This window comes from Hibiscus syriacus, unplaced genomic scaffold, assembly GCF_006381635.1.
Source record: "Hibiscus syriacus cultivar Baekdansim isolate YM2019G1 unplaced genomic scaffold, ASM638163v2 tig00110458_pilon, whole genome shotgun sequence".
NCBI lineage: Eukaryota > Viridiplantae > Streptophyta > Magnoliopsida > Malvales > Malvaceae > Hibiscus > Hibiscus syriacus.
The window spans coordinates 1,703,657-1,726,952 of NW_024062745.1; the positions used below are offsets into that span (position 1 = coordinate 1,703,657).

The following is a 23,296-nucleotide window of genomic DNA, read 5'->3' on the forward strand; positions in this document are numbered from 1 at the left end:
ATGTCATAAGCCACATTGGACTGCCACATCAGCATTGTGCACCTCCACGTCAACACTGTAACAATCAACGACATAAAACATTAGTCAAATGGTCACATTGAGTTTATTTTTTGAATTGGAGGGTCATATTTAGAGAAAAAATAGTACGAGGATCACATTAATTTTTTTTAAAGCATAGGGGCTTGACTATCCTTTCTACCTTTAAATTTTAATTGGATCGAAATCAACCCAAATAAAAATCAAACAATTTATCCTTTCAAAAACACAAAAAGCTGGTTATGAAATCAAGGAGAAGGGTGTTGGGTCATTAAAAAAATGGAATAAAAAAAGATAAAATGGGGGAGATATGGGGGAAACGGTAACTTGATGGGCAGATTCTATGCGAGTAGAAATGGATGAGCATCACTGGCAGAGCAATAATATGACACCCCAAAAAAAATTTATATATAAATTCAAATAAAATATCTTAAAAAGTTAACATTTTTTAAAGGAGTATTGATACTCTAGATATAAATAAACACTCGTTATTTTTTTATCCATGAAATTCATATACTTTTTTTATATTTGACACTCTAAAATAATTTTTCTCTAAATTTAATATCCAAAATAAATTTTTTAACTCATTCGTAATGGGCAACTTTATATTAAAAACCTCAAATAAATAATTATTTAAAGAAATATGATCCTCCATAAATTATTTGAGAGAATAACCCCAAATCGTTCACATCGAATGAACTCACAACCTGAAAACAACATGTTAAATCCTCACACCCTCCAACACTCGAGATACATTCGATGTGGGTACACTTTCCAAGTAAGTCAATAAAACAATTGGATAAAATGACATCGCGCATTGCGAAGCGCGAGGTAGCCTTTATGACCCAAAATATCGCGAGATTTATAGGGACCTCGCGGCCTGCAAAGTGCGAGGACAATAGATTCCCTACCCTCCCTTTAGTGTCTATAGTCTTATTCGGATACTATTTCTAGTTGGGAAACTGATTTTTTAAAAAAAATTAATTATAAAAGCGTAATATTGCAATTTATCTTTAAGGTGACTATAATATCATCATATATAATATATTTTAAGCATAGTAAAAATAACGTTGAAAATGGTTAGAAATCATGGTTTTATGAAGGAATAAGAAAAAAATGGCTTGATAGACATATTAGAGTGTTATTTATGGATTCTAAATATGAGTGATTTCAGAATTTATATGCTTAGAGGTATAGTATTGCAACTTATATTTATGTTAAGGTTAATTTGGCCACATACGAGATTTTTAATAGGGTAAAAATTGTGTTGGGAAAGGTTGGAATGCATGATTTGGTAATATGTGTTGTTAATTAAAAAAGAAATAATGCAAAAAGCCCATTTAATTGATATGTGGGCCTGAGCTATTGGAACATTTATTCTTCGTGTGTCCAGGATTCCTACATATAGAGCATACTTTCGGTTTTCCGATTCTTTCTTGATGTTCGATCAAATCCTCATCACAAAAAATCTGGGTTGACATTGTTAAAGTATGCCCAAAGACCAATCATATGATGATTGTATTGGCATATTTTCTTTACCATATTTATTGAATAAAAATATTACCGTTATTTTCTTTTGTTATTTTTCTAAGTATTAAATAAACTAAAAGATAATAATATCCATATAATAATATGATTATTGTTAAAATATCCTTAGTCAAGTATTATTATGGGCATGAAAAATAATAATACGATTTAGACTAACATGTTATTAATTGATGACAATGAGTTGTCATTGACACTTTGTCATAGAGATGTCAGAATTGATGTATGAATATGTTGTTAGAAAACAATGTATTAGATTGACTCGTTATGAGCATATGTCTTGGATTATTATGTGTCGTTCACGATACCACTCATGGTGACAACCATATGTATGATCCTTAAACTTGAGATTATTATTATCTCAACATATATTGTATTTTTTATACAGTTAAACGTACTCCGTAACTGGTTGTATAATAAAGACTGACATTGAACATATCACGAAATATGCAGTAGGGTATGAATAATCGAGATATGATTTATCCTTCATATATAATAGGAAATATATGACAGTTCACTTGATTGAGTGAGACTAGAAATGCATGGTCATGCTCGAACATATTGATATGAAATATCACAAATTATTAGTTTATTATAATTTACTATAGATATCAAGAAATAATAGATGTGCTATACAAGTGTGACTATTCCAAGACTTGTGTGTATTCTAGGTATAAATGACAAAAGGATTTAATACATTAAAGGAGTTAGTCATGAACATATTATGTTAAATCATGACTTCCTGTAACTTATATAACAACGATATATTACTATATGTCACCCATTATTTGTAATATTAGAATAGTTCTAATTATTACTACTAACGTTATAGAAACCTACAGGATCACACCCAATGGTTGAAAAGAGTAATTTATAAATGTGTTACTTATTCACAATTTTATTGTACATAAATAAAATATGTCGTTAATATATATATATATATGCGTGTAATTTTAATCACACATTAAAATACTGAGTTTAATTGAATGAATATAATTAGAGTAATTATATTCCATATTAAATTCGGATTAAAACCTTAATAGCTAGGGTGACACATATAAAAGGGAGATGTTGGTCTTGCAGGCGTTTTTATCTCTTTTTCAGAAATTTCAAAATCGTTCTCAACAGTTTTTCAAATGGGTGAAATGAGTAGAGGCCGAGACGATATTTGTGGAGGCTAGGATTTGAATCGTTCGTGAGATCGTGAGTCGTTGTTGTATTGATGTTATTCAAGGAACCCAAGGTGAGAAATCGTATCTCTTCCTCCCAAATATGAGTTTTTCGTACTTGGATCGCTGGTGCGACCGTCGTGTTTGTTTTTGCTACGCCATGGGGTACGCTGACAGTCACAATAGACCGTGGATGACTGGTTTTTTTGTAATAGTGCATAATATGGCTGTATTGTAGGTTCATCATCAGCTTCATTCGGATCTCATTCATTTCCAATGGAAAGTAATTCATATTCATAAACCTTGAATATAATATCAAATAAGTAAACCCGATCAACGAATCTTATGTAGGGTATCCGAATAGAAGAAACAACAACAATGGTGCACACACACTGATATTTGATAGCTTGGAAGAATCTGAACTCACATGTTTTTTCTCGTAAATTAACCATATATATGTTGTGTTGTATGTCTTCCAATGGCCTCGTAAATTATAATACATGGAATAATGACATTCCATGAGAGAATTATATGGCACTCATCGCGTTGGAATGCTTGCAATTTTTAGAGGAGGTCTGGATAGATTTGGGGGCCACCTGCCATCTAGCCAGCTGCTTGTCTTTCCAAGAATGTGAAAAGGGTTGTCAGTCGATAATATGTCACTATGACAACATACGTGATAGGAAAATGACACACTCTCTTTAGTGATGAATTTATTACCTCAGCCAAGTTCATTATCATGTGACCATATTGTCTACCTCTATCAAATGATCGAATTTATTTCTCCTTTGGGTTTATAGCAAGGTAGTTGAAGACCTCAGAATTCATGTGTCTCAGTTCCTCCATCAGGTCCTCAAACTCATGTACAGATTGTGTGTAAACTATCAATAAAAAGTGGAACAATTAATTTGAAATAATTTTTGTAAAGATATGGTAAACCGAAAAGGGTGAAAGACGTACTCATTCAAAGCACCATTAGACGCTCATATTGACTCTTGAAACTCTACAAATAGTTTGCAATAATTTATCATAAACAGTACTAGTGATAAATATTATGGAGTTGGCAAGAGGGGGTCATACGCTAAAGTGCGTATTTGATACCAGTGCATCTGTCAGAAATAAGACAAATCATATCATCTCTATTATGCATCACATATGATAGAACATATGTTTGTAAGTTCGTAAGGAAGAATTCTCAAGAGTCGATATCTTGTTTTTCGATAATTACGAAGGTGATGTGAATAGTTTTCTGTTGCCGTCTTGTGTAACCATTAATAACATTATTTGAGAGTATCGACCATATAACCAAGTGTCTTCAATTTGAACAATTGGCTTGTAGTGTCAGAATGCATTAATGCATTGTAGAAAAGTCTAAAAGAGCCGGTAGAATTGGCAGACACCTTACACAACATGATCATTTTCGTATATTGTGTACGTTAATGGTTCTAATGACGTCGGTAGTCGATACTTCAAGGGTAACAATTTTGTACCGCGAGCATGTGAGACATTTTTCTTCAATTCCTTCATCGACTTGTTATACATTAACTTCATTGGTAGCGTTATTCTCACAATGTGTGCGAACTGAAACATGACACCGAGAGATGCATCATCGATCATTTTAACATCGTAATATACCAAAGTAGTAAGGCTTTCTCTCATCGAGATTTTAGCTAAGTTGTTATCCGATAATATTGCATTGCGTTTGTTTTATTAGCGTTCAAGAACCTCACGGGCTGCAAGACGCAATTTCTAAATAACTCGGGTTGTAGGTTGTGAGATCTTAGTATATTGCTTTTTGCAAGATGCGTGGTTTTACTAACGTACTATAGATATCGCGGGATCCAGGGTCCGATTTTCACTGAAAATGTTTTGATTAACTCAAAATAAAATAGTTTAGTAAAAATATTTCAGTTTTGAAGAATGAAATAAATAACAACTAATAATGCCTATGTCCACCAGTTTCACATCGTGGTGGACGACGAGTCTGATGCGGACGTAATTGTAGTTTCTCTTCCTCTTCAACAATATAATCATCATCAGGACTGGCACCTGCATATGAAATTGATCCACCACTAGCACAAGAATAGGGATCGATGTAGAATATGCTCTGTGGCTACGTTTGCGCAACAATACCGAATCCAAAGTTAGCCTCCAATTGTGTCGGCGGTGAATTCAACTGGTCAAAGATGTCAATGAGGAAACCTTTCGAAAACTGCCCTATTTGCTGAAATGCTGATTGAGTCGAGTGTGTGTCAGCGGTGTTTGAGGAGGTCCCTGTGTTGTTGTCGATGAGGATGATGCACTTTGTTGTAGTCTTCTTCTCTGCCTTGACTCCCCCACATTGCATTCCCGTTCGTGGACGACTCTCTAGAGGAACATATAATTCTCGCACTTTCTCCTTATTGAACAATATATGTAGCATCATATCTTATGTCACGCTGTGGTTAAAGATGGGTTGAGTCATGGGCGTCCTCTCAAATCTTCGGACCCACTCATTCAGATACACTGCATTATGGTCCACCCAATTAATTTCCATATTCCCTTGTCGCGTCAATCGATTCAACTCATCCAAGTAAGGTAGATATGACAGAATCGATTGGACACAGTTAAATTGTCGAAGGACAATCTCGGTAGGATGCCACTTGACTATCTCATACAAGATCAGCGGGATTGACACAATGTACATGGGCGCATTAGTCACTCGAATCTAATGCGGTATACAATCGACAATAGCAGTATCGCAGTAAGACGTCCATATGAACAATAAAATTAAAATTACATAAATTTCTTAGCTAAAAACATCAAATAAATTAAATTATTCTAAAAGTCGAAAGAAAATATTTTATTATCTAATGTCCAAACTAATTGATCAAGATTCTGAAGTCTAGTTGACGTGTTGGTAAGTGGATGTGAGAGGTTTCATCAGTCCACCTATCATTAATACAATAGAATTGTATTATTGTTAGTAATATTATAAAAAATAGATAAAAATTATTTTTTTACCTCTTAAGTAATGAAAATTCATATGAGACATGCGTTTTAAGGATCGGGCATAAAAATGGCTTTCAGATTCAGGCCCACGACTGCAACAACAATAAGCACCCTCCAATGACATTTTTCGTCTGATCGACGACTTTACAAAGCTTCCGGAACAAAAATGTCAAAACTGTCGACCCCCAACTTATATTTCTTGAATACTCTAAGTTTGCAAATGATTCAGCCACATCAGATGCACCTTATTTCGAGATTTGTTTGGCATTAAACCCTCCAATAACTCGTAGTATATTAATAAATATTCATAGATAAAAACATTTATATTTACCTCCTTCACCTCATGCTCTGCATTCTCGGGTAGGTTCGTAAAAATATTTATCCAAAAATTTAATTTTTATTTTTTCCACCATCGCGTGCATCATCAAGCAGATCAATTCCGAGCAACACCTCACATAAGTTTCTAGGGGCACCGACAACACCAGTAATAGCTACTCCATCAATAGGCAATCCCATATGAAATGCAACATTTTACAGGGTAATAGTTGTCTCCCCAGACAGTAAATGAAACGTGAAACGTGTGTGTCTCCGGTCTCCATCTTTCCACCAACACATTTATAAGTAGAGGATGCAACTTCACACCGTCACGAGTTATACTACTGATATATCTGAAACCCGCTAAATATTATTAGTCAATAATATCTACATCGGACGGTGTCACACGATTTATATGACACTCTAATACACATTCATATACATACGAAATATAAAATATTAAAAAATTATTTAAATAGCAAAACAAATAAACTAAATAAATAAATAGTAAAAATATAAAATAATATTAATTAATTTACCTCATCATTTTACTTCCAATAATCGGATACGTGACTTCGATCATGTCTTAATATACTCACCGCCATGATATGAAATCTTTGAATATATGAAAGAGATGTGTGTGATGATAAATAGGAATGGAGGACCCTATTCATAGCCCTTCTAGCATCTAGGGAAGCACAGTTTTAAATGCAGCTCGTGTCCTGCAAAATGCGAGTTACGTTGAAAACACACGAAATTTATTCTGTTCCTAGTACCTCGTGCTTTGTAGGCAGCGAGGTCCCTCATAAATCTCGCGATATTTTAGATCATAAAGGTTACATCATGCTTCGCAATGCGCGATATCATTTTATCTAATTATTTTATTGACTTACCTGAAAAGTGTGCCCACATCATATGTATCTCGTGTGTTGAAGAGCGTGAGTATTTAACATGCAGTTTACAAGCTGCGAAGTCGTCTGATGTGAACGATTTGTGAGTTATTATTTCAAATAATTTCTAGAAGACTCTATTTCTTTTAAATAATTATTTTTTAGGGTTTTTAATATAAAATTGCCTTCATAACGAGCATTATGTGGAAATGGGAAGAGAAGCAGACAAATATAGGAATTTTGGACATTAGCTTCGAGTAACTTTGACATCATCTGCAAATTCCAGCTGTACATTATGGGAGGTTTATCCATTTCGAGCAGGATGGAAGATTTCGTAGAACTGGGCAATTTAGTCGGTTCCTCCCTACACAGATAAAGATCCGTGACTGCATCCTCCCATAGTACCATAAGTTTTGAATATTAATATTTGAGGATAGATTGAATTAATTTAAGAGTCATTTTATATTAAATTTTTATGATATTCAATTTATATTAATCGATTAATAAATTAAATATTGATAATTATACTCAAGAAGTAAGAAAATAATTATTTATTCATAGTGAGTTTAATTTCTAGTAGGTTAATCTTGATCCTTATGTTGTTTTTGATTTTTTTATTTCGTAATTTTACAGTTTAGTAAACCCATTGAAATTTATGTCATGTAAAGAATCAATGTTTTTTATGCGATTAGTATTAAGGTTCAAATTGAAACATTAAAAAAATAGCGAGGATTAAGTATTGGCAAAAGTAACCTTTACCCTTATAGTAAACTCAATTATCACTTTCGCCCTTATCGTATATTCGCATCAATTTAGCCTTCAAAATTACTTGATTGTATCATTTTATAACCCTACGCCTAACTTAAAATCCTAAATTATAATTCTAAACCCTAAACCATAAGCATATTATATCTAAACACTAACTTATAGTTTATAATTTAGGGGTTTAAATTATGAGAAGGGTATAGAATAATACAATTAAACAATTTTGATGACTAAATTGATTCGAAAATACGACAAAGACGAAAAATTATATTTTTAATCTGCTACAAGGACAAATATGACTCTTAAGCCTTAATTTTTCTATACACGTGGAGAATAGTAAGAACAAAAATGACTTAATTGAAATTTTTGAAATAATGAGATTGATATTAAAGAAAATAAAGACGAAACTGAAAAATAATATATTGTTTATGATTGATCTAGCTATTATTCTTCAGTACAATGCGATTTTTTTCAAAAAAATGTCAAACGTCAATCATTTACAGGTGTGTACATTTTTTTTATATTTTTTTTGAAAAATAATAAAATGAAATTGAAAATTAATTAAACATTGAGAACTAATCTTAGTATTATATCTGAAATAAATGATTTTTTTTAAAAAATTACTATTTTTAAAATGACAGAATATATTTTGGGTCCGCAATTACACCATAGTCAAATATTGGTGGATACTCCTTGAACTATACGTTTTTATTTTTAAAAGGTAATCTTAAATTTTTCGAAACGAGAAATTTTTTAAAAATCATATTACTTTTTTATAAAAAATTAAATCAAAAGATAAATTAAAAAATGTGTGTTTTTTAAAATCCCGAAGAAAAAACCGTTTCGACAACTTTCGTTAGATATTAACGTCAAGTGGTCTGATTGTAAATATTTAAATAGTTGGGTGTTTGGTTGACAAAAATTCAAAAATGATGGTTAAAATAAATAAGGGCTATAGTTAGGTGGTCACTGCTATAGTTTACTCCTTCTAAGTATAAACACTCAAAAAATATTACTTTATTTATTTAATATTAAATTAAGATTTTAATATTATTTTAATAAAAATATTAATAATTAAAATATTTAATACACATATAATATAATTTAAATAATATTAAATATTTTTAATATTATATTACTATGCACTAAATTATTATAATAATTAAAAATATTAAAATATTTAATACACGTATAATATAATTTTAGTAAATATTTAAATTAATTAATACCCATATAACATAATTTTAATTATTAGTATTTTAATAATATTAATTTATATATTTAATATTAATATAATAATTTATTATTATGTGAATAAAATAGTAATAATTAAAATTAAGGATGTTAAATTTTTTCGAAAATATTAACTAAACAAAACTTTATTCATTTTATGTAAATTATTTTGTTATAAAATTAATTATAATGTATCAAACAATAAGTGAAAATAATTTACACAATGTCATCAAAATACTGTAAAATAGTATCTAAAAATGTTTTCTAATAAAATATAATTCATTTTACATATTTTTTTATATAATTTATTTTACGTAAAATAATTTTTAAATAATTTATTTTACATAAATTATTTTAAAAAAAAATAGTTACAGTCTAACAAACAGATCATAATAATTAAAAGTTATCCTTTTTTTTGGAATTAATTTTGCCAGTACCCACATCAAATACCATTGGCGAAGGGAATAAATCAACATATTCAATATAATCTAAAAGTCTACGTTTTGAATTGGCAAGATTTCGTCTCGTTTCAAACTTTTTGACCCTATAAAAATTGTCAGGTGGGCAATCCAGTTATTACACAGTACTCCGTCTTCACCAACCAATCATCACCTTTGTATTTCCCAGACTATGGCGGACGGCAAATCGTCAAGTGAAACAGCCGGAAAACCAATTCGATGCAAAGGTATACTCTCAACCAACTTTTCCCAGTTTTTCTTTTTCCTTCCTTTTGTGCTTTGCTTTGTTAGAGCATGAAACCGAGTGTTGCTTCCTGCGTTTCAGCTGCAATTTCTCGCGAAGCAGGCGAGCCTTTAGTGATAGAGGAAATCATGGTGGCTCCTCCGAGTCCGTACGAAGTTCGAATTCGAATCATCTGCACATCTCTCTGTTACAGCGACATCACGTTCTGGAAACTAAAGGTTTCTCTCTGGACTCGCCTCTTTTTTTGTTGAGTTTGGCCCTTCTTTTTGCTAACCTGAAATTTAATTCTTCTTTGAAGGTGCCTCCTGCTTGTTTCCCCAGAATCCTAGGCCACGAAGCGGTCGGGTGAGCCCCATTTTCTTCTTTGACCTTTTCTCTCTCTCTTATTTTCCATTTTCCTGCTATTTCTTAGGATAACATCGTAACCTTGACTTTTATTTAGACAGTCTTTATGATATAAACCCGGGGGGGGGGGGAATCGACAATCTTCTATATAATAGTAATAATAACAGCTTTATTTCCGAGTATACAAATTTAGATTATATTGTAATATGCTGACATTTCTTGGGAAAGAAATTCATTTTTCATTCAATTTACAACTCGGACATTATGTTTTAGTGTGGTGGAGAGTGTGGGTGAGCATGTAGACGAGGTAGCAGCAGGGGATATCGTCATTCCAACTTTCTTATCAGAATGTGGAGAATGTGATGATTGTTGTTCCAAACAGAGCAATTTATGTTCAAAATTCCCATTCAAGGTCCATCCATGGATGCCTAGACATGAGTCTAGCAGATTCACTGACCTTAAGGGACAGACTTTATATCATTTCCTATTCATTTCGAGTTTCTCCGAGTACACAGTGGTCGATGTCTGCCATGTAGTCAAGATTGATCCTTCAATCCCTCCAAATAGGGCATGCCTCTTTGGCTGTTGTGTAGCTACAGGTAATGGTGGTGCTTAGATCTTGCTGGCATTTCTTGTTTACAAAGTGTTTGATAAAAAATATCACAAACTTTATGCTTTTTAAGGGGTTGGTGCTGCTTGCAAATCGGCAAATGTTGAGGCCGGATCAACTGTTGTCATCTTCGGGCTGGGATCGATCGGACTAGCGGTATAATCTCGATCTAATGTTTCACTGGCAATACGATATCCGTACATGTTTGCAAGTTTGAAAGACTGATTCACAGCCTGCTTTGTTTCCCAGGTTGCAAAGGGAGCAAAATTATGTGGTGCAAATAGAATTATAGGAGTGGATGTGAACCCAGATAAATTTGAAGTTGGTGAGTAAATTAATTTTTTGAAAAAATAGCCAAAGTCTCCTTACATGAGTATTGATAGTACTTGTATATGAGAATGATGTCTTGTTTTGTGTGTTTTTGTTGGTTGATGTTTCTTCTTTCACATATACGCAGCAAAAAAATTTGGAGTCACCGAGTTTATCAATTCAAAAGAATGCGGGGACAAATCTCTAAGCCAGGTCTTGTTGTTGTTGTTGTTGTTGTTGCTTATTCCTTAGAATTCAGTTGGTTTTGAAGTTTTCTGTTCATTTCAAGCAGTTTTGACGGAACAAAAATGTTTTGTGAATCATTGTTTTGAAATAAAATGTGCAGCAAAAAAAGCAGATTTTGAGGAACATTTAACCTTCATGAGTAACTGATTAATTTACAAACGTGTAGGTTTTACCTTTCTATTCTTTCCATTTTAACATTGAGCAGGTAGTCATGGAGATGACTGGAGGAGGTGCAGATTACTGCTTTGAATGTGTTGGGATAGCATCCTTGGTACAAGAAGCCTTTGCAAGCTGTCGGAAGGTATTCCATTTTCGTCCCTCCTAGTATAAAATCTTTCGTCCGTCCCTACACATGCATGTAAACATTTTTGTAAAAGCATATGTGCCCAGATTATCATCAGTTTGAAGTTCTAAAATCTACCCTTCTTTCATCTCTGGCTGGACTTGTAGTAATGTTGCTCTTACCAAGAAAAATATATGTGCAAGATAACTTCGTTCCTGCAATCTTAAGCATTGTGTGCAATTGCAGGGTTGGGGAAAGACTATTGTTTTAGGAGTGGACAAGCCAGGTGCACAGTTAAACTTGAGCTCTTATGAAGTTCTTCATTCTGGGAAAATCCTCACTGGTTCCTTGTATGGAGGAGTCAAACCCAAATCTGATCTCCCACTTCTGCTAAAACGTTACACTGACAAGGTAGATGATATATATATATATATGAGGCAGATCTGTTTATACCATGTAATTGTTTTGAGTTTTATATCTTTGTAGGATCATCGTATAAATTAATAGTAAGAAATGGAAAAATATTTACAGAGAAAAAGAGATAATCTAAATTGTCTATTTCCACGTATTTAACAATCTTAAAATGAAATAAAACTGAAAATTTTATGTGTAAATAGATTCTAACCCTACATATATTTGTACTCGGAGGGGCATCAAGCGGCCTTACATGCTAATGTTAGTTGTTTTTTTTTAAAGTGGTTATATTGTTTTGCAGGAATTAGTGGTGGATGAATTTGTGACACATGAGGTGAGGTTTGAAGACATCAACAAAGCCTTTGAATTACTTCTGGAAGGAAAGTGCATCCGATGCGTGATATGGATGGATAAATGAGTCATTTACACATAAATACATGCTTTCAATCATAATAACAGGGCTTTTACTTGCGTGCATGTCCCCGTCTATAATGCCATCAAGTATCTGGGTTTGACATTTCAAATGTATCTGAGTTTGCAACATTATCTATATATTTTAATTTTCAATAAATTAAATTCAGATGTTATCTTTATACCAAAATAATTATATATAATATATTATTATTTTATGTATAGGTTGTATAAAATTTATTTATTTTAATTATATATCTTAAAATTCAAAATCCTAATATTTATAAAAAGTTTAAGTATAAAATAAGTGTCTAAATTATATCGTTTTTTTCCCGAATAGGTGTCTAAAATATTTTTCGACCCATTCAAATAAGTTATCATTTTAAGTGTGATGTTAACAACCATTAAAATATATCGTTAAATGACGTGTACTACAATATGATAATTTTAAATTTTTATTTAAAAAAGTTACAAATATTTTATTTTCAAAAAACTCCATTTTTTTAAAATACCAAAAAAATCTAAAATTTTAAAATCTCTTATTTTAATTTCATTTACTTCAACCTTTGATTATCTCCAGCCACCCATTTATCAACGGCATACGTTGACGACCACCCCTAACCGTATACAAATCTAGATTCCCAAATTCTTAATTTTAAATCCCTAAAATTCAAAATACTCGATCCATTCAATTTATTTAATTGATCATGATATCCGAGATTGTTTAATTGACTGTAAAAGTCGATTCTTAGCTATTTGATTGATCGACCGACCGTTTTTGAGTTTCATCATAAAAATTAAAATGATGAAAAGAGAGGGAAGAGAAGACAAAAGGGAGAGAGAGCAGAGGAGGCGATTTTTTTTTAAAAATAAAAATTTCAAAATTCTAAATTTATGCCGCTTAACGAATCTTTTTAACGATCTTTAAAATTAAAATATTAACGTAACATCTTAATGGAGTTAAAAATTTCAAATTCTGAATGTATTTAAAAATACATATATAAATTAAACACTTATTTTTTTATAATTAAAACCTATTTAAAATTTCAAATTCTAAACCTCAAACTTTAATCCGAAACTCTAAAATAAATCAAATATTGATTCACGATGTTGAAAATTTATTAGAAATAATTGAAAAAGTAGCACAGGTCATAGATAGGGTTTAATTATAAAGGTTGTATTTTTATAAATCTAATAAAACCTAATTTATGCCCATTGCCAAACAAATCCAAAATAATGAAAAAGAAACAAATACATAATAATTTCTTAGATATAATATTATTTAATTTAAAGTAACACACTTTTTTTACTTGCAACAGAACACAAAACACAAACATGAAATATGTAAGCAAAACAAAAAAGAAGCAATCCCATAGACATTTTTTTAATTGAAATATAGAGTATCGAGTGTTTAATGGGAAGCAGTGGTCTCTTTCTCCTTGACTTTATCGTCCTCAGTTTTGGTGTGGTAACCAGGAATCTTCTCCTTGATTTTCTCCAAAAATCCCTTCTTCTCCTGCAACTCTTCTTCATGGTGCACCACCGTAACTTTCTCAGCTGATACAGTAGCAGCTAGGGGCGGCGCTTTAACCTCTTCATCTTTCTTGTGTTGCATGGGGATTTTCTCTTTGATCTTTTCCATGACACCCTTCTCCGTCGTTTCCGAATCGCACTTCTCCACCGGGACGGCGGTGTCACCTTCTTTCTTTTCTCCACCGATCTTCTCTTTGATCTTCTCCGTCAATCCTTTCTTCTCCTTCTTCTTCTTCTTCTCCCCGCCTTCACCTTCTTCCTCGTCACTGGACTGCACATTTACAAAATAGACTCATGTTATAATTTATATTATATGCAAATATGGGGAACTTGTTGAACATTAAAGACAATGAAAATACTTACAGAGCTGGAGCTGTTATCCGATCGGTGAAGCTTCTCGAGGAGACTGGGCTTCTTCTCACCTTCCTTGTGTTCCTTCTCTGCCTTTGTCTCTTCTATCTTGACTTTGTCGAACTCAGTGGCCACCGCTTCATGTTGAGGCTCAGCCTTCTCCTTTTTCTTCCCCAGGAAATCAAACATCCCTCGGTCCTTGCTCTCCACTGCTCCTTGCTCATCGGACCCGGCCACCTTGTTGGCATGCTCCTCCGCCATTTTCAGATCAAACAGAAACTAAACCACAAGAAATATAAACGATCAACCGAAGCTGGCTAATGATCACTTCTCACTTAATACAAAGTTGGCTGCCAAATTGATGATTCTGGGAGAAGAAAGAATGGGGTTTTATAGTACTTGGAAAGAGACAGTCGACTCACTGAACACGGATCTAACGCAGTTAAGTAATAAAAAAAAATGAACGGAAGGAAGCTAAATGGGTTGGCAAATCAAGCGCCATCGCTTAAAGTGTAACCGACCTCTGCGTTAAACTTTGTATAATTATGTTTTAAAGAAATTCACTCTCTCAAGCTGCTTGATTGTATTTCACTCGCTTTTCCACCCGACGTCTGTAAACATGCCTGTTGAAGACAGCGAGTATCTAAGCTATTTTATGAGATGCGCTGGTGGGAAAACAACAGTCAAACTCCGTAACCACTAAAATCATGACACACTGGGATAAGTTTGTCTCTGGTGGGACCTGGATGGAATGCGATGGTCGGTATCGAGGGCCCCGCAGAGGAGACTGATTTAGGACACGTGTTGGGCGTCGTGAATACGTAAGAGGGTTCGAGATTTTGAAGATGGAAGGGGGGCGGCGGATGAAACGGCTTCGTTTTACACTGATCACTTGTTAATCTCGACTTAAATTTAGTCACTTATCATTATCATGTTGGGAGACGTAATTTAAAAAGATCACGCCTTTAGCTTTAAGTTGTAATGAGTTTGGACATTTATGGTTTTTGTAATTATCCATACCGACTTCAATGACATCATTTATTTATATTTATTCAAATGCGATAAGTTAATTAATTCAAAAGGGCGAGTACCAACTATGCAATTACTGTAAGTTAAGGGACTTTAAAGAACACGTCTCATTATTTTTCTATTTTGGGACTATCTTTTAACGTGAGGCTTTGTTATCAGGGTTGAGTTTAGGCTGGCAGTAAAATTGTAAAGATGGGCCTATTTATATTGGTTTGGTTCATTTAGTCCACTCTACGATATTCTGCCTTAGTGGTCGACCTCAAAACTGACCTTTGTTTTCGAGAGCACCATGACACCAAATGTTGTCCCAAGAACACTCCAAATCCAGTGACAGATCGTCGATCGTCGCTGTCACTTGCCCAGCCTGCATCAGCAAATGCTTCAAAAAAAGTAGATCTTCCATTTGCACGAAACACTAGTCCATGATTCAGCGTTCCCTTCAAATAACACAAAATGCGTTTAACAGCCAACCAATGCTCCTCTCATGGACGTTGCATATATTGTGCAATACGATTAACGCTGAACGCAACATCCGGTCTGGTGCGAGTTAAGTACAACAAAGCTCCAACTATACTCCTATACGCACTAGGGTCTTCAAGAACACGACTACCATCCCGTGACAATTTTGGATAAGCAACCATGGGAGTCGACGCTGGATTAGATTCAAGCATATTGGTTTTGACCAATAATTTCGTTATAAATTTGCGTTGCCTCAACAACAAATGTCCATGAAAACGCTCCACTTCAAATCCTAGAAAATATTGTAATTCACCTAAATCCTTCAATGAAAACTTCTGCCACAGCATTTGAACAGCAGCTTCAACAGCAGCATTAGACTCCCCCGTTAGAATGATATCATCAACTTAGATCAATACATAAACTCACCCTTCTTCTGAACAACAAACAATGTTACAATCTCAGTAAAGCAAGATTATGAAACTTGATTTATTTCACAAAAACATATCTCTCTCAAACGTAGAGAGAGCTACATTTATACACCAGATAAGTGCAATTCTAGAAACTCTAGCAGTTACAACAACCTCAACTGATTATAACAAACCTAACCGTGAGAGCCAAAACAGCTTTCTCTGGTTGTATACACTAACATACCCCCTACTGCAAAACCTTCCTTGTTAAAAAGCACCAACCTACGTTAAAGAAAAAACAAGAATGCTTGAGAAACGTTCACTAACACTTCCCGTACTACAACCTCAACCTCGCTCAGGCTTTATTCAATCTTCAACCTGCGAGTGCACAAATTTGTCTGGAATTTGAGACACAAGCAGCCGCTGTCTATGCTTGAGAAACATGGGAGCAGACAATGGCTTGGTTAAAACATCAGCCACTTGCTCAAAAGCAGGAATCTCCTGAACAGAGAGTTTTCCAGCAGCCACCATCTCCCTAACAAAAAATAAATCAAGTTCAACATGTTTAAACTTTGAATGAAGTATTGGATTAGCACAGACTGCAACAGCACTCGAGTTGTCACACCATAGAACAGACTTGCCATGAACAGTCACACGTAGCTCACTTAAGAGTGATTCAAGCCACGCCATCTCAGCAGCAGCACACGCAACACTCCTATACTCAGCTTCTGCAGTGGAGCGAGCAACCACCTGCTGTTTGCGAGAGCCCCATGAGACTAAGTTTCCAGCAAAATAGATGCAGTAGCCCGAGGTCGAACGTCTGTCATCTGCATCGGACCCCCAGTTTGCATCAGCAAACCCTGTCAAGGACAAGCGTGACGATGCTGAAAATCGAAGACCAAAGTCCACTGTGGCCTGTAAGTACCTTAGTATGCGCTTCACTGCCTGAAGATGAATATCACACGGAGACTGCATAAACTGACACACCCTATTCACCGCAAAGGCAATGTCTGGACGGGTGATAACAACATACTGCAATGCACCAACTATACTTCGATAGTGAGTAGCGTCTTTAACCGGTGTACCATCGTCAACAGTCAACTTACAACTGGTAGCCATAGGAGTGGGAAGCCCTTTAGCATCTTCCAAACCACTCTTACGCAAAAGGTCTCGTATGTACTTTTGCTGACTGAGAATAACCTCATCACCTAATCGACATACCTCAATTCCTAAAAAGAAATTCAAACACCCTAGATCCTTCAAAGCAAATTGACTATTGAGCTTGTTAATCACATCCTGAACTTCTTTGTCACAGCTTCCAGTCACAATGATGTCGTCTACATATACAAGCAAGTACACGATAGTACCAGCAGTCTCCTTAACAAACAGCGAGGCATCGGACCTTGATAAAACAAACCGTTGATTCTCCAAATATTCTTTGAGTTTCTCGAACCATGCTCGAGGAGCCTGCTTCAGTCCATAAATGGCTTTGTTGAGTTTACAGACCAGGTTACCATCACCCTGCTCATAGCCTGGCGGTTGCACCATATACACCTCCTCAGCTAAGACTCCATTCAGAAAGGCGTTGTTGACATCGACTTGCTTTAGCGACCATCCTTTTGACAACGCAAGGGATAGAACGACACGTACGGTTGCTGGCTTGACCACAGGGCTGAAAACTTCATGATAGTCAATCCCAGGCTGCTGCAAAAAACCTTTGGCCACAAGTCTGGCTTTATGCCTTGCTATAGACCCATCAACATTTCTCTTAATTTTAAAAATCCACTTGCAACTTACTGGTTTCCTACCACTCGGCAGTGAAACAAGCGTCCACGTGTTGTTTTTCATTAGTGCGTCGTATTCAGCTTGAGCTGCTGCCTTCCATTCTGAGCTTTTCATGGCTTCCCGAATGGTATGTGGTTCTTTGTCTGAACAAGCCACTTGAAAAACTTTGGGTTTATAAATTCCACTCTTGCTTCGGGTCACCATAGGATGAACATTGCATTGATCTTCATCACACTGTGCTGTAGTAGGTTGTGATTCTTCACATAATTCGAACTCATTACCGTTCAGGTTGGTTGATGCACTAGATCCTGGATCAGCTTCATCAGCAGGTGTTATTGAGTCACTACCTGCACATGTACTGTCTTCTATAGCACCAACTACATGTGGTGCATCAGCCACAAGTGTGCCAGGATTCTGTGTATAAGCACAAGTTGAATTTGGTGCTTCTCCAGCAACCTGATTTGACCCTCGAGTCGACTGTACTATAGGTAGAATGCTGTCCGAGGAACCACGACTCGGATTAGCTGCCTTACCCTCAGAATAAGGGAACACTTCTTCATCAAATACAACATGCCGTGAGATAAAAATCCTCCCATTTTCATCTAAGCACTTGTACCCTTTATATGAAGGACTATAACCAAGAAACACACACTGTTTCGACCTGAAATCCAGCTTGTGCTGATTAAACGGTCTCAAAAGAGGAAAACACGCACAGCCAAAAACTTTTAGCATGGAATAATCAGGAGTTTGTTGGTAAAGAACCTCAAAAGGTGACTTGCCATTCAGCACTTCAGTTGGCAACCGATTGATCAAGTGTACTGCTGACAGAAACGCATGACTCCAGAACTTCAAGGGTAGTGCAGCCTCAGCTAGCAACGCTAAACCCATTTCCACAACATGTATGTGCTTCCTTTCTGCTTTCCCATTCTGCTCAGAGGTACTCGGACACGAGACTCTTTGTTGAACACCATTCGCAAGAAACCAACCTTTGAGAGCTTGATACTCTCCACCTCCATCTGTCTGTAAAATTTTAACTTTAGAATCAAATTGAACTTCAACCATCTTGAAAAAACTAAGAAAACACTGCATAACCTCAGACTTTCTTTTAAGCAGATAGATCCAAGTGTGCCTACTGTAAACATCTATAAAAGAAACATAATAAGCAAAGCCATCAGCAGAAACAATCGGTGCTGGACCCCATACATCTGAGACAACCAACTGAAAAGGTTTCTTGTATTCAGTTAAAGATGTACAAAATGGTAGTTTATGAGCTTTGCTTTGTAAGCATGCTGTACAAACACGGGACAACTTATTTTCATTAGAAACAACATTACACGCTTTCATTACAGCTCGAACAGCAGCTAACGAGGAATGGCCAAGACGTTTGTGCCACAAATCCAGTGAGTTAGATGTCTTCGAAACATGATTCAACTGCCAGTTTGAGTCTTCAGTAGTGTGTGGCAGTAACTGATATAATCCATCACGCGTGAGCCTCCCTTTCAATAGAACTTCCTGAGTCTGTGTGTCCTTCACAAAACACTCAAACGGATGAAACTCGATAAATACCTTGTTGTCACGAGTAAACTGTGACACAGACAACAAATTCTTCTTTATACTCGGCACATGAAGCATATTTTGTAATACCAAAGGTTTCGAGTTACTTAACAAAAGAGAGTGTCCTATATGGGAAATCTTAACACCCTCTCCATTTCCCATAAGCAGTGTATTCTTACCTGTGTAGGCAGTACCTGAGTCAAAAAACGACAGATCATTGGTGACATGATGCGTTGCTCCTGTGTCAGGATACCAAGCCGTATCAGCAGTATTGGTTGAGACATTTCCAGTGGGTACCGTGGAGACAAAAGCTGTTGGTGAGGAAGGCATTGAAGAGCCAAAAGGATTCTTCTTAGAACCAAGCGACGAATCACCAGAAACTGTATTTGTAGGAAGCATTGACATCGGATACGGAGCTTGTGAAGGGAACAGATAGCCACCTTGACAGTAAGGTATTGACCCAAACGACTGCAGTCCAGGAAAACCTGAGTTAGCAACAGGATGATAGAAAAACATAGGAGACTGAGCAAAACCAGGATTCATCGAGTGTCCATATGCATGCATATTAACAGTAGGTTGTTGCTTATCACTCGAGATACTACGAGACTGTTTTAACCCATCATTACTCAACACAGAAGAGTCAGCCACCCCAGAATACTCGCGATCAAACCTGTGATAGCACTTCTGAACAACATGGCCAAATTTGCCACACAACTGACACTGAGGTCGATTAGAGTTATTGAAACGACCACGACCTCTACCACGAAAACTATCACCTTGATGATTCCTTGCTGAGTTAAACTGTGACTGGGATGAAGTATCGCCAGCAACGGACCTCGAATCTTGACAATCTTTGTCACCAGAATGAGTGGCCATATTGACAGAGACATTCTCACACAGAAAAAGTTTTTGTCGAGCTTCACAGTCAAGAAGCATTTCAGTTAGAACATCTAACGATAAAGAATCTCAAGAGGCTATAGCAATGATAGACTCAAACTCCATGGATAACCCAGCCAAAAGAACACTAACATGTTCTTGTTCAGTTACCAAACTTCCTGCAGCATTCAGCATGTCGCAAACAGACTTTACCTTTGCCAGATATTCACTTACTGTCAACCCAGCCTTCCTTTGCGAATGAAGACTATGTCTAAGAGCAGACACTTTCGCACTGGACCTCGCACCAAACAATCTTGAGATGGCACTCCAAATGGTGAGCGTGGACGTCAAACCAGTGAGGTGAGGAAGAACTTCTGTACTTACTGTGGTTAAGAGCCAAGACGCCAATAGCTTATCTTGTTGTCTATAAACCACAAAGGCAGGATTCTCTTCCTCTTGTCCTGATTCATTCACAATAAACTGACTAGGAGCAGATGCATCATTAGACACATACTTCAACAACCCATACCCATCAATGATTAACATCACTTGATGTTTCCACAAGAGGTACGTGCTCTCAGATAGTTTCACAACATCATGCTTAGGAATGTGTTGAACTGTCAAACTAACCGTAGAGGAGGCCATAGGAAAGATAACAAGCAATAAAGCAAACAAAGAAAAAACTGAGTTGAAAACACCTTACCACCTACTTACAACACTTCAAGAATCTGCAACTACCTCCAGTACAATTCACGACCAGCAAGCATGACTACTGAGAGATACGAATCTTCAACGTATCATATAAGGAAAAACTCAAGAAATATCGAGCAGCGGATAGCACGATTCTCCAGACCTTGGCGAATGATACCATGTTACAATCTCAGTAAAGCAAGATTATGAAACTTGATTTATTTCACAAAAACATATCTCTCTCAAACGTAGAGAGAGCTACATTTATACACCAGATAAGTGCAATTCTAGAAACTCTAGCAGTTACAACAACCTCAACTGATTATAACAAACCTAACCGTGAGAGCCAAAACAGCTTTCTCTGGTTGTATACACTAACATACCCCCTACTGCAAAACCTTCCTTGTTAAAAAGCACCAACCTACGTTAAAGAAAAAACAAGAATGCTTGAGAAACGTTCACTAACAAACAAAAATCGATGAATCAGCATTTGAACTTTTGAAACCGAGACCAACCAACGACTGTCGAAGTTGAGCGTGCCACATCCTTGGAGCTTGGCGTAACCCATATAAGGCTTTCTTAAGCCGACAAAGCAATGGAGAACCATCAGTAGCAAATTCTTCAAAACCCGGTGGTTGAACCATATAAACTTCTTCATTTAACACACCATTGAGGAAGGCGCTATTGACATCGACTTGTCGCAAACACCAACCGTTCTTCACAGCTAAAGCAAGCACCACATTAATAGTCGATGCTCGAACTACGGGACTGAAAGTATCTGAGAAATCCAAGCCAAGTAATTGTTCAGCTATATGAGCCTCTGCTAAATCAGATGTGTCACTATGAGCTGCTTTATTAGATGTGTCAGGTAATTGTTCAGCTATATGAGCCTCTGCTAAATCAGAAGAAACCTCATTCAAACTATCAGGCAAGCCTTCTTCCCTGTTCGATACCCTTCCATCACTAAGAGTACCACGACTTGGATGATTTGAACTAGTTAAAGATGGCACTGAGTGAGTATCATGTTCCATTCTCGTAGAAGCCACAGGTGACATACCAGCAAATCCTAACAATCGCGTAGCTCCTGGAATCACTTGACGCGAACGAAATGAAACACCCTTGGTAGACATAGTGTCCCCATAAGTTGCATTTTCTGCAAATGGAAATACACGTTCATCAAATACTACATTTCGAGAAATATACATGCGACTGTCTGACCCCAAACAACAATAACCACGATGTTGTACACTGTAGCTAAGAAACACACTCGGTTGAGAACGAAACGCTAATTTGTGAGGTTGAAAGGGCCTAGTATGTGGGTAACAACGACATCCAAACACCTTCAAATGCTCCAAGAAAGGTGGTTTCCCATGCAACACTTCAAACGGAGAAACACCCTTAAGAACTTTAGTAGGTAAACGGTTAATAAAATGAACCGCAGTAGTTACAGAAAATACCTAAAACTTTAACGATAGAGAATCTCTAGCTAGGAGAACAAGAGCCAATTCAAGAACATGTCAATGCTTACTCTCAACCACACCGTTTTATTGCGAAGTGTGTGGACAAGTTACTCGATGCTGAATACCTTCCTTGAGAAGAAGCGACGACAAGCTTCGATACTCACCACCCCAATCAGATTGAACCGCCTTAATACCAACGCCAAACTGCTGTTGTACCATTTTCTTAAACAAAACAAATGCTTGAATAGCTTGACACTTAGTTTTTAGTAAATATAACCACGTGTGTCACGTATGCGCATCCACAAAAGATACATAATAACGATGTCCTTTTGAGACAATAGGCGAAGGCCCCCAAAGGTCAGAAAATACCAACTCAAATGGTTTTTCATATTGACAGGAAAACGGTAAACGGTGACTCATGCCCATTTGACAGGAAGCACAAACATTTAACATTGTTTTATTCAACGATTTTGGTAAGACAACATTATATCGTTTACAAGCATGAACCAAAGTCTCAAAAGCAGGATGACCAAGTCGATCATGCCACAACTCATAATCTGCTGTCAACCTATGAGCCACGCAAGCTTCAATCTGCTGCCACCATCAACTAGATTGCCTTGATCAAATGTATATAAGCCATCCACCCCTCGACCTTGTAACAAAACAGCACCGGTTTCTTCATCGCGCACTATGCACCGGCTAGCATGGAACTCTAGAAAAACTCGATTGTCTCTAGCAAGCTTCGACACCTAGATTAGATTTTTAGTAATCTGTGGTACAAGCAGCATATGATTTAAACTCAAGGCTCTAGATGGAGTAATTAAAGATTCTTGACCAATTTGAGAAATAGATAAACATTTGCCGTTACCAACAATCAACTTACCGGCA

General features: G+C 36.0%; 2 protein-coding genes across 2 annotated transcripts; one reads left to right on the forward strand and one right to left on the reverse strand.

The window, feature by feature from the left end:
* Nucleotides 1–9,475: 9,475 nt before the first annotated feature.
* Nucleotides 9,476–12,446, forward strand: LOC120126391 (alcohol dehydrogenase-like 7). The gene is made up of 10 exons (XM_039144602.1): nucleotides 9,476–9,629; nucleotides 9,728–9,864; nucleotides 9,945–9,991; nucleotides 10,265–10,590; nucleotides 10,675–10,757; nucleotides 10,851–10,926; nucleotides 11,059–11,123; nucleotides 11,362–11,457; nucleotides 11,686–11,850; nucleotides 12,155–12,446. The coding sequence occupies exons 1-10, from the start codon at nucleotides 9,575–9,577 to the stop codon at nucleotides 12,269–12,271; spliced, it is 1,167 nt and encodes a 388-aa protein (XP_039000533.1). The 5' UTR covers nucleotides 9,476–9,574; the 3' UTR covers nucleotides 12,272–12,446.
* A 1,104-nt stretch (nucleotides 12,447–13,550) lies between these two features.
* On the reverse strand, nucleotides 13,551–14,527 carry LOC120126407 (phosphoprotein ECPP44-like). The gene is made up of 2 exons (XM_039144611.1): nucleotides 14,161–14,527; nucleotides 13,551–14,068 (listed from the first exon to the last, which is right to left on the reverse strand). The coding sequence occupies exons 1-2, from the start codon at nucleotides 14,407–14,409 to the stop codon at nucleotides 13,676–13,678; spliced, it is 642 nt and encodes a 213-aa protein (XP_039000542.1). The 5' UTR covers nucleotides 14,410–14,527; the 3' UTR covers nucleotides 13,551–13,675.
* Nucleotides 14,528–23,296: the final 8,769 nt, after the last annotated feature.

Coding starts and splice junctions, on each gene's coding strand:
- LOC120126391 (XM_039144602.1), top strand. CDS start 9,575: ATGGCGGACGGCAAATCGTCAAGTGAAACAGCCGGAAAACCAATTCGA. Junction 10,591..10,674: donor TGGCTGTTGTGTAGCTACAG/GTAATGGTGGTG, acceptor ATGCTTTTTAAG/GGGTTGGTGCTGCTTGCAAA. Junction 11,458..11,685: donor CCTTTGCAAGCTGTCGGAAG/GTATTCCATTTT, acceptor GTGCAATTGCAG/GGTTGGGGAAAGACTATTGT.
- LOC120126407 (XM_039144611.1), bottom strand. CDS start 14,409: ATGGCGGAGGAGCATGCCAACAAGGTGGCCGGGTCCGATGAGCAAGGA. Junction 14,069..14,160: donor CGGATAACAGCTCCAGCTCT/GTAAGTATTTTC, acceptor GTAAATGTGCAG/TCCAGTGACGAGGAAGAAGG.